The 17,999-nt window shown below is 49.0% G+C and overlaps 1 protein-coding gene across 7 annotated transcripts in view; it reads right to left on the bottom strand.

The window, feature by feature from the left end:
- Positions 1–17,999, bottom strand: part of LZTS3 (leucine zipper tumor suppressor family member 3) — a 58,763-nt gene that overhangs the window by 3,713 nt on the left and 37,051 nt on the right. For 5 of the 7 annotated variants that reach the window (XM_083398393.1, XM_083398390.1, XM_083398391.1 and 2 more), the window contains exons 2-4: positions 12,081–12,177; positions 8,443–8,931; positions 4,033–4,863 (exon numbers count right to left, since the gene is read on the bottom strand). In XM_083398393.1, coding sequence (XP_083254519.1) covers positions 4,033–4,863; positions 8,443–8,892 — 1,281 coding nt within the window. In that variant the 5' untranslated portion in view covers positions 8,893–8,931; positions 12,081–12,177. The remainder of the gene's footprint in view (positions 1–4,032; positions 4,864–8,442; positions 8,932–12,080; positions 12,178–17,999) is intronic. The other 2 variants (XM_083398395.1, XM_083398396.1) reach the window with 1 other exon arrangement.

The raw sequence follows: 17,999 nt of genomic DNA, 5'->3' as shown, positions 1-17,999 counted from the left end.
CTCATGCCATCAAAGAGAAGGATGTGTCCCTTGGCTGGTGATTGAGTTCCTGGTCACTGATACCCACCTGTGGTGTAGCCACAACCTTGAGGACTCTTGGTTTGCCATTGGCACCTCCTCAAGGTTCCATACTAAGGCAATAGCTTTGACTGAAGCGTCCGGAACAGCCTTCACCAGTCTGGTACCTTCCAGAGACCTTGAGCTAGAACTCACATCAGCCCTGCCATGTTGGCAGGCACTCATGGGAGTTGTAATCCAAAACATTTGGAAGACTCCAAATTAGGGAAGGTTGCTCTTGGGACACCGGGGTTAACGTTGGCCTACTTGTAACAGAATGGAGGCCTTTTTTGCAGAGGTGAGCACCTAAGTCTGAGCACAGCTGTCAACTTTCAGATTTGAAAGTAAGGGATCAGCAGCCTCACTTGTCCCGGGGACAGTCTATGGGATATCTAACAATCCGGGATAGCAGCAGGAAGCAGTGGGAAACGGCGCTGGAATAAGGGAATTTCCTGCAAAAAAGGGGAAGGTTGACAGCTATGCCCTGGATGGTTAAGTCCAGTCAAAGGCAGTGCAGCGCTCATCTCGCTTTCAGGCCCAGGGAGCCAGCGTTTGTCCACAGACAGCTTTCCTTGTCATGTGACCAGCAGGACTAAACCACTTCTGGCGCAACAGAACACCGTGACGGAAACCCGAGTGCACGGAAATGCCGTTTACCTTCCCGCCACAGTGATACCTATTTATCTACTTGCACTGGAATGCTTGTGAACTGCTAGGTTGGCAAGAGCTGGGATAGAGCAATGGGAGCTCACCCCGTCACAGGGATTCAAACCGCAGACTTTCTGATTGGCAAGCCCAAGAGGCTCAGTGGTTTAGGCGGCACCGGGTGTTGAAATTTTGTGTCCCTAACACTTTAGTGCCCAGGGTGGCCACCCCTATGGCCCTCCCATGCTACGCCACTGCTTCAAACAGAGGACTCCTTTTCTTGTGGATCTGCAAGGTTCCTGGGACCTCCAAGTGAAGGACCATTCTCTGTGAAATGGGGCACATGACCACCCAAACCAGCAGGTCTGAAGGGCCATAGCTCGGTGGCAGAACATCTGCTTTGAAGGCAGAAGGTCTTAGCTTCAAGCTTAGACATCTCCAGTCAGGGCTGGGAATGTCTCCTGTGTGAAACAATAGAGAGAAGTTGCATCCTTCAAAAAAGGGAAGGTTGACAGCTATGAGTCTGAGGAAGAACAGTATTTCCAGTTAAGTTGGGCCAACATAAAAGGGTACAGTTAACACAGTCTCTCTTAAGTGCTTTTCAGAGGGAGTCTTTTTTGGGGGTCAGGCATGTTTGCTCAGGCGCACTTTGACGCTTTTAAAAGACCCATGGAGACTCACAAGCTCTTCCATCTCATTTCTCTCCAAAGGGCGTATGGAGCACCTAAGCCACAACTCGGCCGACAAAAGAGCATGGTTCATTGTGCTGGTTTCCTGCTAGTCCAGACAGGGCACAACTCAAAAGAGACAACATTATAGACCAAGCCTAAGCTGCTTGATGGGCGCGGGTGGCGCTGTGGGTTAAACCACAGAGCCTAGGACTTGCCGATCAGAAGGTCGGCGGTTCGAATCCTCATGACGGGGTGAGCTCCCGTTGCTCGGTCCCTGCTCCTGCTAACCTAGCAGCTTGAAAGCACCTCAAAGTGCAAGTGGATAAATAGGTACCACTCCGGTGGGAAGGTAAACGGCGTTTCCGTGCGCTGCTCTGGTTCGCCAGAAGCGGCTTAGTCATGCTGGCCACATACCTGAAAGCTGTATGCCGGCTCCCTCGGCCAATAAAGCGAGATGAGCACCACAACCCCAGAGTCGGTCATGACTGGACCAAATGGTCAGGGGTCCCTTTACCTTTTTAAGCTGCTTGATACTCCTCCCCACTGTCTCCTGAAGCACAAAACCTGAGGGAATCTGCATTCTGTGATCACCCTGAGTTGATCTCAAACAGCAGCTTGCAGAATTTTTAACCAAGCCTCCTGTCTGCAGAGAGTCAATTCTGCAGGTTGCGTTTTGGTTGCGGCACAACAGCGTTTTTGTAAGAACCTTGTAATGTTAAGGGGTGCTTCCAGATGACCAGTTTAATGAGGCTGCACTCGGATTTGCTTGCAGGGAGATTATACACCATTGGCTATTTAACGTGCATCCATTCCAATTTGCATGCAGGGAGGTTAGATGAGATTGCGTCAAAGCAAGTGTTATTATCTCACACTTTCCTGTGCATCACCCCCCTTCCTCATCAAGAAAAGTCCAGATTGCTGCACAAGACCTCCCTATCCACTATAATTTTACAACCTGAAATTACCGGTATGTAATGGAATTGAACCCCAAAACACTATCGAAAGTCGAAGCGCCTTAAGATTTGGGTGCCTGAGTTTAATTTGTTTCTTTAGATAATAAATCACAGGATCGAAAAAAATTATCCAATAGAATGTAGACAACATAGCAAAAACCCGCGAACCACTTAGAAAGAAATAACATAGAACCATCATCAATATCACCACTATGAAAAGATAAAACCAGCAAGTCTTTACAACAAATATAAGTAACTAAATCGGGGGGCCTGGACAGACTTGCTGGAAAAACGTTTTCAGGAGGCATCTAAAACAATCCAGCAAGGCACCTACCTAACATCAAGGGGCAGGGAGTTCCACAGCACACATGAAGGAAAAGCTCCTTGCAAATGTGTAGTGGACGTAATGTGGCACTTGTATGAATGCTAGTTTGGCAGAGTGAAATGATCTAACAGACACGGAAAGAGGCAAGTCAATCCCATAAGTACCGTATTTTTTGCTCTATAAGACTCACTTTTTCCCTCCTAAAAAGTAAGGGGAAATGTGTGTGCGTCTTATGGAGCGAATGCAGGCTGCGCAGCTATCCCAGAAGCCAGAACAGCAAGAGGGATTGCTGCTTTCGCTGCGCAGAGATCCCTCTTGTTGTTCTAGCTTCTGAGATTCAGAATATTTTTTTTCTTGTTTTCCTCCTCCAAAAACGAGGTGCGTCTTGTGGTCTGGTGCATCTTATAGAGCGAAAAATACGGTAAATTGGCTGCCCGCAATTAGGGGCTTCATATACTAATACAGTGGTACCTTGGTACTCAAACAGCTTGGCTCCCAAACAAATCGGCTCCCGAACGCCCCAAACTTGGAAGTGTTCCAGTTTGCAAACGTTTTTCGGAAGCTGAACGTCTGACATGGCTTCCGATTGAGTGCGGGAAGCTCCTGCAGCCAATCGGAAGCCGTGTCTTGGTTTTCAAATGGTTTCGGGAGTCGAACGGACTCCCGGAACGGATTAAGTTCGAGAACCAAGGTACCACTGTAGTAAAATACAAATGAATAAATATAAATAAAAGTAAAACCACCACCACCACAACCTTTGGCCCTCCAAATATCTCTGACCAACAAATCCCATCGGTGTTGTAGTTCCGCAACATCTGAAGGGTCAAAGGTCGCTCACACATAATGTGGGCCTTCAGGACGCTTCTAGATTACACCCCCTCCTCAGGCCAACAACATCTTGAAAGACCTACATTGGCTCCCAGTACATTTCCGAGCACAATTCAACATGTTGGTGTTGACCTTTAAAGCCCTAAACGGCCTTGGCCCAGTATACCTGAAGGAGCGTCTCCACCCCCATCGTTCAGCCGGGACACTGAGGTCCAGCGTTGAGGGCCTTCTGGCGGTTCCCTCATTGCGAGAAGCAAAGCTACAGGGAACCAGGCAGAGGGCCTTCTCGGTAGTGGCGCCCGCCCTGTGGAACGCCCTCCCATCAGATGTCAAAGCGATAAACAACTACCTGGCATTTAAAAGACATCTGAAGGCAGCCCTGTTCAGGGAAGTTTTTAGTGTGTGACATTTTGATGTATTTTTGAACATTGTTGGAAGCTGCCCAGAGTGGCTGGGGAAACCCAGCCAGATGGGCAGGGTATCATCATCATCATCATCATCTTGAAAGCCCCCAAGTTGGCTGTCCGTGACACGGACCACACCTGCCTCTCACCTCCCACTTGGTCTCCTCGATCTTGGGAAGGAACTCGGCCTGCTCTTTCTTGAAAGCCACAAACTTCTTCTCCAGCTCTTCCCGCTGCTGGAGGAGCTGCCCCACATCGTCCTGGAGCTTCTTCTTCTCCTGCTGGAGCTTGAAGATCTGCAGCTGCAGAGCCTGCTGCGCCCTCTGCGCCTTCTTGGACACCTGCTGCAGCTTGTTGGCGTAATTCTGCCGCAGGTCCTCCATCTCCCGCTCCCAGATCTTCTGCTTCTCCTCAAAGACCTGGTAGATGGCCGCCTCGCTCTTGTCGAGGTTCCTCCTCATCTGAAGGACCTCCTGCTCCTTCTCCCACAGCCGGTCCTCCAAGTCCTGGATGATGTCGTCTGTCGAGGGCGAGTGGAAGGGCATCGTCTCGTTGAGGTGGTTGAGCCGGCTGAACGAGGACGTGCTCTTGCTGGAAGAGCGGCCGCTGTCTGAGGTAGATATCCCGTTGTAGCCCACAATGTTCTTGTCCACGTAGGTGGTCCCGATGCGGTTTATGTGGCTGGTTGAGGCGCTCATGGGTCCGATGTGCTGGCTATAGCCTGTGCCGTAGGTGGGCAGGCTGGTCAAAGAGTTCCGCCCGGAATCGGAGAGGCCGCCCGCCTGGTTGGTAGTCCTGTTATGGCTGGCCTTCTCCATCCCACTTTTGACCGTGGAAGGGCTATTGCTGTTGGTGTGGTTCAAGGTCTTCCGGGTCTCCGAGATGCCGTTGTTCTGCGGCGGGCACAGGTTCTGCATGGAATGGAAGTTTTTAGGGACTACAGGCTTAAAGGCTGAAGGTCTAACTAAGGGCTCGTTGCTCTGCAAGGAGGAGGGAAAGAAAAAAACAGGACAGCAAATTAAACACAAGGATTGGCACAGCCTGGATAGCTCGGTTGGCTAGGGCATTGGTTTAAAGAATTATTTCTTTTGTTTCTCAAATTGAAATTCCACAGAGATATATCAAACATAAAACATAAAAACAAGATTCCAAGGAATCTCCTGGACTTCCATCGCCCCCTTAGTGCAGCGGTTCTCAACCTGTGGGTCCCCAGATGTTGTTGAACTACAAGTCCCATCATACCTGAGCTCTGGCCTTGCTAGCTAGGGGTGATGGGAGTTGTAGTTCAACAACATCTGGGGACCCACAGGTTGAGAAAGGCTGCCTTAGTGGGTCCTCTTATTTATCATTTCCTCCTTTTATGATAATCCAAATCCTTTACCTCTTCCACTATGTCCAGAATTCAACCTTAAACTACAAGTGATATTCCAATCCTGAGCACTGGTTTTCAACCGGTGTGCCATAGCACCCTGGGGTTCAGGGGAGCCTGTGGGGGGCGGCACATCGTATCATTAACTTGCAGCCCATAATTTCCTGCATTATCTCTATTTCTCTCTGAGGAGAGCTTTAACTTGCAGCCCAAAATAAGGCAGTGGCAAAAAAGTGGGGAAACATTTTTGCATGACTGTTTCTCTTCTTAAAATCTCCCCCCCACCAACAAAAATCCTCCCCAGCTTCAGTAACTAACAGTTCCTTGGTTTTATACAGAGACCTTGAGAAATGCAAGGAAACAGCAAAGTACCGTATTTTTTGCTCTATAAGACTCACTTTTTCCCTCCTAAAAAGTAAGGGGAAATGTGTGTGCATCTTATGGAGCGAATGCAGGCTGCGCAGCTATCCCAGAAGCCAGAACAGCAAGAGGGATCACTGCTTTCGCTATCCCTCTTGCTGTTCTGGCTTCTGGGATTCAGAATATTGTTTTGTTTTTCGCTTCCAAAAACTAGATGTGTCTTGTGGTCTGGTGCATCTTATAGAGCGAAAAATACGGTAACTTGATGGTGTGTGTGCTCTATAAGGAGGGATATAAATATTAACCCTGAAAGTGAGGAATGCCTTCTGCGTTTCTCTCTCCTTCTACCCCAAACATCCCTCCCCATCTCTCCCCCCAGGCATCCGCCCTCCTTGACAGTCACCCAGCTTTATGGGGACAGGGAGAATGAGGCAGGAGAGGACCATGTCCACATGCGATTCCTGCCCTATTTGTGTTTCTCATTTTTCTTCTCCAGCTCCGAGGGCCTTCTGGCGGTTCCCTCAATGCAAGAAGTGAAACTACAGGGAACCAGGCAGAGGGCCTTCTCGGTAGTGGCACCCGCCCTGTGGAACGCCCTTCCATCAGAAGTAAAGCACATAAACAGCTATATGACTTTTAGAAGACATCTGAAGGCAGGCCTGTTTAGGGAGGTTTTTAATGCTTGATGTTTTGTGGATTTTTTTAAATACATTTTTTATTTTGCTAGAAGCCGCTCAGAGTGGCTGGGTCAACCCAGTCAGATGAGCGGAGTATAAATAATAAGATTATTATTTTATTATTATTATTATTATTTTATTATTATTATTATTATTATTATTACTACATAAAAACTTTTTTTTAAACCCCAACCTGAAGATGTGTACAAATCAGACACAGGTTTTAATAGATCCTGCCACGCCAAAAGAGGCCACAAATATGTAAAACACCTTCACATTAAGGGCCAAAAGCTTGGGTAGAAAGGGTGCACTTTCCCAAAGTCAGCCCAACAGGTGCAGCTCTGACGCCGGATGCCCTGGGAAATGAGAAACCTGCTTCTAGCTCATCAGACCTGCAAATGACACCAAGTTGGGGGGGGGGTAACTAATGCCACTGAGATTCAATACGACCGCAAGAGATTGGAGAACTGGGCCCAAGCCAGTTGAATGGATTTCAAGAGGGACAAATGTTGGGTTCTGCACTTAGGCAAGGAGAACTAGATGCACAAATATAAGATGGGAAAGACCTGGGTTACTAGTAGTACGTGTGAAAAGGATCTAGGAGATTTTAGTGGACCACAGGAGTCCACGGTGTGATGCAACAAAAAAAGCTCATGCTATTCTAGGCTGCATCAACAGAAGTCAAGGGAAGTCATAGTACCACTCTATTCTGCCTTGGTCAGACCACACCTGGAGTCCAGTGGCCAGTTTTGGGCACCACAATTTAAGAATGTTGACAGGCTAGAAGGTGTACAGTTTAGGGCAGGCATAGGCAAACTCGGCCCTCCAGATGTTTTGGGACTACAACTCCCATCATCCCTAGCTAACAGAACCAGTGGTCAGGAATGATGTGAGTTGTAGTCCCAAAATATCTGGAGGGCCGAGTTTGCCTATGCCTGGTTTAGGGCAACCAAGATGGTTGAGGGTCTGGAATTTCTCCACCAATTGTTTGACTTGGCCGCTTCCTATGTTCCTAGGACATCAGGTCTCAAATTCCAACCCCCGGCCATGCCCCACCTGAAAACTGTGGGGGGTCTTGGCAGACTACTTAACGAGGATGATGGTGATTTATTAAATTTGTTCGTGTCACTGAAGGAGCGTCTCCACCCCCATCATTCTGCCCGGACACTGAGGTCCAGTGCCGAGGGACTTCTGGCGGTTCCCTCACTGCGAGAAGCCAAGTTACAGGGAAACAGGCAGAGGGCCTTCTTGGTAGTGGCGCCCGCCCTGTGGAATGCACTCCCACCAGATGTCAAAGAGAAAAACAACTACCAGATGTTTAGAAGACATCTGAAGGCAGCGCTGTTTAGGGAAGCTTTTAATGTTTAACAGACCACCGTATTTTAATAGTCTGTTGGAAGCCGCCCAGAGTGGCTGGGAAACCCAGCCAAATGGGCGGGGTATAAATAATAAATTATCATTATCATCATCATCCTCATCTTGCCCAAGGCAACTCCAAGTGACTTATAACCAAACAACCAAGCACCCACCGCCTGTTGTACAGTGGTGCCCCACAAGACGAATGCCTCGCAAGACGGAAAACCCGCAAGACGAAAGGGTTTTCCGTTTTCAGAGGTGCTTCGCAGGACAAATTTCTCTAAGGGCTTGCTTCGCAAGACGAAAATGTCTTGCGATTCTTGAGGTTTTTTTCTGCTCCCCAACCCCTTTTTCTAAAGTGCTAAGCTGCTAATAGCCTTTTAGCAGCTAATCCGCTAATCCCTTAAGCCTTTAATAGCCGTTAATAGCCCTTCAACTGCTAATAGCGCTAATAGTGCTAATCCGCTAATGGGCTTGCTTCACAAGACGAAAAAACCGCAAGACGAAGAGACTCGCGGAACGGATTCTTTTCGTCTGGCGAGGCACCACTGTACATGCAAAGAGCTAGATGTTTTGTTAATTTTAACCGTGTTTTAAAAAATGCTTCCTTCAAACTGCAATACAATGAAACGAAGTCTGGAAGAAATAAAGGAAGCAATGAAAATAGAATTGAGAATGAATGCAAACATTTAATGCGATCATTCCACAGACCACCTGGATGAAGGCCATGGACCAGTGTGGCTGTTCACAGACCACGGTCTGGGTACCCCTCTTCTAGGATGCAAATTGAGTCTCACCTGGTCTAGTTTGCCAGAGACTGGCAATATCTTTGGTGGGTTACTGGCTTCTCTGTACTGGGGAGGAGGTGGGATGTTCTTCTCGTTGTTGGCCGCCACGTTCCCACAGAGGTCCGCCTTCCCCTTCTCGCTCTTGCGCAGGTCCCCGTTGATGAAGATGGAGTGTGAGATCTTCTCCGTCTTGTAGGTCTTCTCCTCCCCGGAGTAGCGGTTCGAGATCTCCCGCGTGGAGTAGCTGTTCCGGGACCCATCGACCTGCCGGCCGCCGCTCTGCGTCCTGGTACCCACGCTCTTCATGGCGAACTCTTGCTCGCCGGCAACGCCACTGCCGACGCTTCCCATCGTGCCCTGGGAGGCGGGTTCGGTGAGCCTGGGGTCAAAAGGGTGGAAGGCTTCCTTGTTGTGGTAGCTGGCGTCACTAAGGACGGAGAGGGTCTCTAATTTGGCCATGGCAGGGTGTGGTAGTGGAGGCACAAGACGTCAGTGGCACTGGGAGAGAGAAAGGGGGAAAGAACAGGACGTCACAAAAAGAGGTTGCTTGGAGCAGCCGTGAGCACAAGAGAAGCCCAGCTGTGGAGGCACAAGGGGAATAAACGTGGGAAGACCTCACCAAGGGCCCATCTAGCCAGTCTAGCATCCTGTATTCAAAGTAGCCAAAGAGATGGCCACAACAGGAAGCATCCAAGCAGGATCTGTCTGCAAGTTTGTGGTGATCTTTAAAGCCCTAAACAGCCTCGGTCCAGTATACCTGAAGGAGCGTCTCCACCTCCATCGTTCTGCCCGGACACCGAGGTCCAGCACCGAGGGCCTTCTGGCGGTTCCCTCCCTGCGAGAAGCCAAGTTACAGGGAACCAGGCAGAGGGCCTTCTCGGTACTGGCCCCCGCCCTGTGGAACGCCCTCCCACCAGATGTCAAAGAGAACAACCACCACCAGACTTTTAGAAGACATCTGAAGGCAGCCCTGTTTAGTGAAGCTTTTAATGTTTGATGCATTACTGTATTTTAATATTTTGTGGGAAGCCGCCCAGCAGCTGGGATTCAGAGGGAGTATTGTCTCTGACCCTGGGGGACAGAACACGGTCATCGTGGCTCACAGCCACAGATGTCCTCCATGGTTTCCCCGCCTCCCCCTTTAAAGCCATCCAAGTTGGTAGCCACCACTACGTCCTGCGGGAGCCAATTCAACCCAATGGCATGCTATCGGTGGCTACTAGCCACAATGGCTTGTCTCCATCTCCACCAGTAAACCTTGGAATCCCAAACTGCAGATGGAGAGAGGGCTGTGGGCACTCAGGTCTTGCTTGCAAGCTTTTCTTTCTGGTTGGCCACTGTGGGGAAAAGGATGCTGAGAGCTAGATGGGCCATGGGCCTGATCCTGCAGGGCTCTACTTGCATCCTTACGATTCTTGTTTCTGGGCCAGGGTAAGGGCCGGGGGCTGGCGCATCGAAACTCCTGCTCACCTCTTTCGCAGCGTTTCTGAGCTGCCAAACATTAAAAAAATACAGTGGTGCCCCGCAAGACGAATGCCTCGCAAGACGGAAAACCCGCAAGACGAAAGGGTTTTCTGTCTGCAGAGGCGCTTCGCAAGACGAATTTCCCTATGGGCTTGCTTTGCAAGACGAAAATTGACGAAAAATTTTGAGGTTTTTTTTTTGCTCCAAAACCCCTTTTTCTGAATCGCTAAGCTGCTAAAAGCATTTTAGCAGCAAAACCGCTAATCCCTTAAGCCTTAAAAAGCCATTTTTAGCCCTTAAAGTGCCAATAGCGCTAACAGCGCTAATCCGTCAATGGGCTTGCTTCGCAAGACAAAAAAACTGCAAGACGAAAAGACTCGCGGAACGGATTCTTTTCGTCTTGCGAGGCACCACTGTATAAAAGCGTTACGAAACAAAACGCAGCGAAAAACGGAAGAATGGTATAAAAACAGTACACATCAAAACAGCAGGGGTGTAAAATTCCAGACTTTATTGGTCAGAGAAAGGAGGGTGTTGCAGACTACAGTCTCCCTGACTCCTTGCAAAGGGGGCATCAGCGAAGGGGCAGTTTGGATGGGCAGCAAGCTAGCAAAGCACGGCAACCCTCACACCGAGACGGCAGGGAGTAGCACAACAGCAAACCAGACGTAATTACGATTGCTGCACGTACAGCAAAACCACAGCTACCAACGCCTCCATGCTCCCTTTCCAACACACACACATGCGCACACACACATACACCAATAGCATCCTGCAGCAAGGATGTTAAGTGTACTGGCATTCGGAAAACCACAACAGCTACACACAAGCACACAGAGAGAGCCACAAAACAACACGTCTATTCCCCAGTGCCGTGAGAAAAGTGCCGTTGGATCAGGCCAATCTCCTGCTGTTTTTGGACTACAACTTCCATCTTCCCTGACCACTAAGCTAGGGGAGATGGGAGTTGTAGTCCCAAAACAGCTGGAGACCCGAGTTTGGGAAACGCTGGATGAGAAGACCCTCAGGGTCCCTTCAAACTCGCCGATTCTATGATCCTATGAATGCCATTCCAGTATCAGCTGCTAAATGTCAGGGAGGCTGGTAGTTAATTGCATCATAATCTAAGGAGAGCCTTGGCTGCTGAATGAGGCCATAGACTCGTCCGGTCTCTTATCCCCTGCTCACAGTAGCTAATCAGGTGCCTACAAGCAGGTGATGAAACTGGAGGAGCGAGAGGAGAGACACGTTTCACCAAACAGGTCGAGATCCACAGATGTGATGGCCTGCAGCTCCTCGCTGCTGCCATTTGAAAACCGGGGAAGTTGAAGGCTTAACTGTATAGCTGTATGGATATGCAGGGGGCAGGGAGACAATGTGCGTTTCTGTTTATGGGTGTGTGTGTGTGTAAGACATTTCTTCAAGGTAGCATGGAGTCCATGTGACCAACTCAGGCACCTTTCCATACGAGGGCATGTCATTTTAGGGGGTGAAACCTAATTTTTGCAACGGGGGGGGGTCTCTAAATCTGCTGTTATTTTTGTGACTGGACAACATTTAGCTCGGCAAGTCTGCGCTTCATGAAGAAGCACATATACTGCTTTAGGAAAACCAAAGTCTTTCACCTTCTGAAAACACGTAATGCTAAATAAACAACAGCAATAACAAGAAATGACTGCAAGTACTTGGCAATCATTTTTAATGATTTCTATGCAATTTTATGCACACTTTACTTACCAAACAAAACTAAATTGTATTAATTTAACTGAAATATCTTTCGAATTCCCAAGCCAGGTTAATTTCTTTCCTTTTCTTTTTTAGCACCCCTAGTTTTTGGAATTTGAAAAATTCAAGATGCCTTATTCCCATATACGTGAACCCATCCTCTTTCACCAAGTTGTGGCACGTTCAAAGAACCAATGGCCACAGCAGAATGACAAGTTTCCTCATCTAGCAGGGAGAGACTGCTATTATAAACCCCATGCAAACTCACTGACCAACCACGGTGGGTGCAGATTCTGACCAGGGAAATGTCAATCAGCAAAAGGGACGAATCGGGTTGACTGCGGGGGCAGTGAGGAAGAAAGGAATTAGCTTAGGATGCGGTGCTCTCGTGGGTTGGCCTCGAGGTCATGGTGTCCTTATCCCTCCCTCGCACAAGACAGAACAGTGATTTTATTTACTTGAATGAGCCGGCTCAGGTCTAAATCTCCGGCTGCGACACAGCACCTCCTAGGTTCCCAAACGATCCCCGCTCATTCACAGGCCTGGTTATAGGTGCTAAAGAAATGGAATGGAAGAAGATAAAACAGATTAAAACAAGGCCCGGAAAGTCTTGAAAACAATACAATTTTCATTCTGCCCCTCTTACCCTGACATGTGTTCGCGTCACCCAAGAAGAGCCTCTGGAGAAACAGGAACCACAAAAGCCACCTCAGATGTTGCATACAAGCAAAAAAAATGGCATTTGCCCAGGTAACCCTTCACCACCTGAACACAGGATGCGCCTGTTCCCTTCCACACTCATAAATGACTGGAACAAAATAAAAAAATTCCTTCCAGTAGCATCTTAAAGGTAAAGGTACCCCTGCCTGTACGGGCCAGTCTTGATAGACTCTAGGCTTGTGCGCCCATCTCACTCAAGAGGCCGGGGGCCAGCGCTGTCCGGAGACACTTCCGGGTCACGTGGCCAGCGTGACATCGCTGCTCTGGCGAGCCAGAGCCGCACACGGAACGCCGTTTACCTTCCCGCTAGTAAGCGGTCCCTATTTATCTACTTGCACCCAGGGGTGCTTTCGAACTGCTAGGTTGGCAGGCGCTGGGACCGAGCAACGGGAGCGCACCCCGCCGCGGGGATTCGAACCGCCGACCTTTCGATCGGCAAGCCCTAGGCGCTGAGGCTTTTACCCACAGCGCCACCCGCGTCCCTAGTAGCATCTTAGAGACCAACTAAGTTTGTTCTGGGTATGAGCTTTCGTGTGCATGCTCACTTCTTCAGATACACTGAAACAGAAGTCACCAGACCCTTATATATAGTGAGAGGGCGGGGAGGGGTATTACTCAGAAGGGTGGTGGGAATGGGTGATTGGCGGATAGGTGTGGTAAACCTGTTTACGACTGTTAACAGCTGCAATTGGTCTTACAGGAAAAAGCAAGGGGTGAGATGGCTATACATAGCTCTATCGTGTATAATGAGATAAGAATCCAATGTCTCTATTCAGACCAGGTCTCTCCATGGTTTTAAGTTTGGTAAAGGTAAAGGGACTCCTGACCATTAGGTCCAGTCGTGGCCGACTCTGGGGTTGCGGCGCTCATCTCGCTTTACTGGCGTACAGCTTTCAGGTCATGTGGCCAGCATGACTAAGCCGCTTCTGGCGAACCAGAGCAGTGCACGGAAACGCCGTTTACCTTCCTGCCAGAGCGGTATCTATTTATCTACTTGCACTTTGATGTGCTTTCGAACTGCTAGGTTGGCAGGAGCCGGGACCGAACAACGGGAGCTCACTCCGTCGCAGGGTTTCGAACCACCGACCTGATTGGCAAGTCCTAGGCTCTGTGGTTTAACCAACAGCACCACTCGTGTCCCTTTAAGTTTGGTAATAAGTTGCAATTCAGCAACTTCTCTTTCCAGTCTATTTCTGAAATTCTTTTGCAACAAGACAGCGACTTTGAGATCTTGTATAGGATGCCCTGGGAAACTGAAGTGTTCTCCTACTGGGTTCTCTGTCTTGCGATTCCTGATGTCAGAGTTCACTGAAGTCCATAATTCATTGGCTTCGAATACAAATCTCACTTATTCATAATGCTACTTTCAATACAGTGGAACCTCGGATTGCAAACGTGATCTGTGCGGGAGGCACGTTCGCAACCTACACCATTCGCAACCCACAGTGTCGCGTCTGCACACATGCAGGTCGCAATTTGGCGCTTCTGCGCATGCACAAATCGTGTTCCGGTACTTCCAGGTTTGGCACGGTGTGCAAGCCGAAATCGCGTAACCTGAAGCGTCTGTAACCCGAGGAACCACTGTACAAGGTGAGCATTAAGAATCCTGACTTATGCCCCGACTTGGATTTAACCTGAGCCGCAGAAGAACTCCTCCTTATTCCCACCCACTGACCTGACTGTTGTCAATGTCCTAAGTGCCAGGAGCCCTGGGAGGTACCTGGTATCAGTATGGCTACCATTGCCTTGGGAAAAGTACATTTCCCAGGGCTCTGAAATGTAACTATAAGTGGAATTCCAGGCACCAAGAATGGTGGGAGAAAGGAAGAAAAGAGTCAACATTCCCCGCCCAAAAGAGAACAGCACCGTACATGAAGATTCCCTTAAGGTCAGGTTTGAACCACCGGACTCACAGGCTTCGAAAAATATGGTCCTAACAGACCCATAATTTGCTCCTTGCACCTGCAAGAGAAGAGACCATAAAGCAAGGGAGTGACGACGCAGCCAAGGACTTTCTCGGATCAAGGCCAGAGCGCGCCTTAAATTTTGCCTTCCCTGCCTGGCGGCACGACAGAGCTCTCCATGTGGCAAAGACCAGCTATAAATCTGTTCGCTGCCCGTTGATGGCCGGTGCATGGTTTGTTCAGCCCTTGTAATAAAGAAAAACCGACAAGCTGCAAAAGCTGCTCTCCTTCCTCCGCCGTAACAGATCCTGAGTTATGTTCTTCGGGAAGCAAAATCCTGCTCTGTTCCAACTCAAGCAGCCTTCAGTTGCAGAAAAGGCCCCGCTCTCTCGCTGCCGGCCCCCAGAACGCCCTCAGAGGGGGCACACAGAGAAGGGGCTCAGATACTGATCTCAGGGTCCCAGCAGGTTCGTATGTATTTAAAGTATTTATGTTTCGCTGTTCCATGTAAAATACAGTGGTACCTTGGTTCTCAAATGGCTTAGTTGTCAAACAAATCGGCTCCCAAATGCCGCAAAACCGGAGTATTCCGGTTTGCGGACATTTTTCGGAAGCCGAACGTCCGACGTGGCTTCGGTTGAGTGCAGGAAGCTCCTGCAGCCAATCAGAAGCCGTGTCTTGGTTTTCGAACCGTTTTGGGAGTCGAACGGACTTCTGGAACGGATTACTGTAGTTTTCGCTCTATAAGACGCACCAGACCACAAGACGCACCTGGCTTTTGGAGGAGGAAAACAAGAAAAAAAATATTCTGAATCTCAGAAGCCAGAACAGCAAGAGTGATTGCTACGCAGCGAAAGCAGCAATCCCTCTTGCTGTTCTGGCTTCTGGGATAGCTGCGCATCCTGCATTCGCTCCATAAGACACACACACATTTCCCCTTACTTTTTAGGAGGGAAAAAGTGAGCATTATAGAGCCAAAAATACGGTAAGTTTGAGAACCAAGGTACCACTGCCTACAATATATGCACATATACAGTATTTAAACATAAAGCACCACAAATACAAATTAAATAGCAAGGCAGCCTACAATGTATAGACATAAAGGTAAAGGGACCATTAGGTCCAGTTGTGGCCGACTCTGGGGTTGTGGTGTTCATCTCACTTTACTGGCCAAGGGAGCCGGCATACAGCTTCCGAGTCATGTGGCCAGCATGACTAAGCCGCTTCTGGCGAGCCAGAGTAACGCACCGCACAGAAATGCCGTTTACCTTCCCACCGGAGCGGTATCTATTTATCTACTTGCAGTTTGACGGGATTTTGAACTGCTAGGTGGGCAGGCAGGAGCAGGGACCGAGCAACGGGAGCTCACCCCGTCACAGGGATTCGAACCACCGACCTTCTGATCAGCAAGCCCTAGGCTCAGTGGTTTAGACCACAGCGTTGCCCGTATCCCTAGGCATATACAATGTTTAAACACCACAAATACAAATTAAGAAGAAGAAGAAGAGTTTGGTTTTGATATCCCGCCTTTCACTCCCTTTAAGGAGTCTCAAAGCGGCTAACATTCTCCTTTCCCTTCCTCCCCCACAACAAACACTCTGTGAGGTGAGTGGGGCTGAGAGACTTCAAAGAAGTGTGACTGGCCCAAGGTCACCCAGCAGCTGCATGTGGAGGAGCGGAGACGCGAACCCGGTTCCCCAGATTACGAGACTACCGCTGTTAACCACTACACCATACTGGCACCATCATTGAAACGACCAGCTGATCAAGAAAATTTAAGCAGCTGCCGAGATCATCAAATATGCATCAAATATGCTTTTGTGTGAAGAAGTCCCTCCTTTTTTCTCTCCCGAATTTCCCAGTCTTCAGCTTCACTGGATATCTCCTGATATTTGTTATAGACCTCTACTCACCTTTTTCCTAAACTAAAAAGCTCCAAATGCTACGATATTCCTTCACAGGAGAGTCCTTGATGGGTTTCCATTTCTTAACCTTTCCCAGCTCTGCAATATCTTTTTCAAGGCGAGGTGACAAGGACTGCACACAGAATTCCAAACGCAGCCGCACCATCAATTTGTTCGACAGCGTCGTAATATTGGAAAGGCTGTTTTCATTCCCTTTCCTAGAGATCCACACGCAGCACACCATTCTTTTTCACAGCCGTCAAATACATTGTCAACACCTCTACCAAGCCATCCTTTACGACCCAAAGGTCTTGTTCCAGTTCAGTCACTGCCAGTTCATGCCCCATGAGCATATATGTAGAAATTTTGGGAGCCCAGATGTGCATCATTTTAGACCTGCTAAAACAATCGCATCACATCACATTCATCCAGTGCTTTACCAACTGCACTGGCTCCTGGTGGAGTACAAGGTCAGGTTTAAGATGCTGGTTTTGACCTTTAAAGCCCTATGCAGCCTAGGACCCTCGTATCTATGGGACCGCCTCTCCTGGTATGCCCCGCGGAGGACCTTAAGGTCTACAAATGACATTTTGGAGGTCCCAAGTCACAAGGTGTTTAGATTGGACTCAACTAGGGCCAGGGCCTTTTCAGTACTGGCCCCGACTTGGTGGAACGCTCTGTCACAAGAGACTAGGGCCCTGCGGGACTTGACATCTTTCCGCAGGGCCTGCAAGACAGAGCTGTTCCGCCTGGCCTTTGGTTTGGACTCAGTTTGATACTTATGTTTCCCTCCCCTTATGGTTTTGAACTACTATTAAAATGAGGCTGCATTTTAAATTGTATTTTAACCCGTATTTTAAATTGTTTTTCCCTCCTCCCCTATTATGTTTTTACTGGTGTTAACTGCCCTGAGCCTTTCTCTGGCCGGGGAGGGCGGGGTATAAATAAAAATTCATTTTTATTTTATTTTTATTATTATCATCTGCCATTTTATTGCTCGGATTCGCCCAGTCTCCTCACAATCCCTGTTCCTTTTCGCCACCCCAAACAATTGGATATCATCAGCAAACTTGGCTGCCTCACTTGGCTCACCAGAAACCATCTGTCATGGATGCTTTAGCTGAACTTCCTGCATTGCAGGGGGTTAGACTAGATGACTCTTGGGGTCCCTTCCAAAGCTATGATTCTATGGAACTCCAGCTGACCGGTGAACAGGATAGAAAGCAATGGTCCCATATTACCATGGCGAATAGTCATGGACGGGGCCATTTCTCCGGCTTGTTTTTCTGTATCAAAGAGCACCAGTCCTTGCTTGCCCTCCAAAATAAAACCTACCGTATTTTCCGCTCCATAAGACACCCTTTTTTCCTCCTAAAAAGTAAGGGGAAATGTGTGTGCGTCTTATGGAGCGAATGCAGGCGGGAGGCTCTGCTCCCTTTAAAGAGCTGCGCAGAGCGTGTGTGCAGCTCTTGCAGGCTTTGCCGCGAGGAGGGAGAAGGGACTGACAGGCTGCCCTCCGTTCCTTCTCCCACCTCCCGGAAAAGCCAGCAAGAGGCTCTGCTCAGTGCTCCCTATAAAGAACTGTTCCTCCTCCCGCTTCGCTGGGAAGCCAACAGAACAAGAGGCGCTGCGCAGCTATCGCTCTTGCTCTGCTGGCTTCACAGCGAAGTGGGAGTAGGGACAGTATGATGGCCTGGGATTCGGACTTGGAGGCTGAACCTGAGGAATCCCAGCCTGCACAGGATTCCCCACCTCCAGAACCAGCTGAGCCGGGGCTGGGGCTTGAGCCTGAAGGGTCCTCACCTGTGCTGGATCCTCAGGAGCAAACACCAGCTGAATCTGCTCTGGC

This window comes from Podarcis tiliguerta (genome assembly GCF_965153285.1).
Source record: "Podarcis tiliguerta genome assembly, chromosome: 9".
NCBI lineage: Eukaryota > Metazoa > Chordata > Lepidosauria > Squamata > Lacertidae > Podarcis > Podarcis tiliguerta.
The sequence above is the reverse complement of the archived record's forward strand: the minus strand, read 5'-3'. Positions and strand labels throughout refer to the sequence as shown.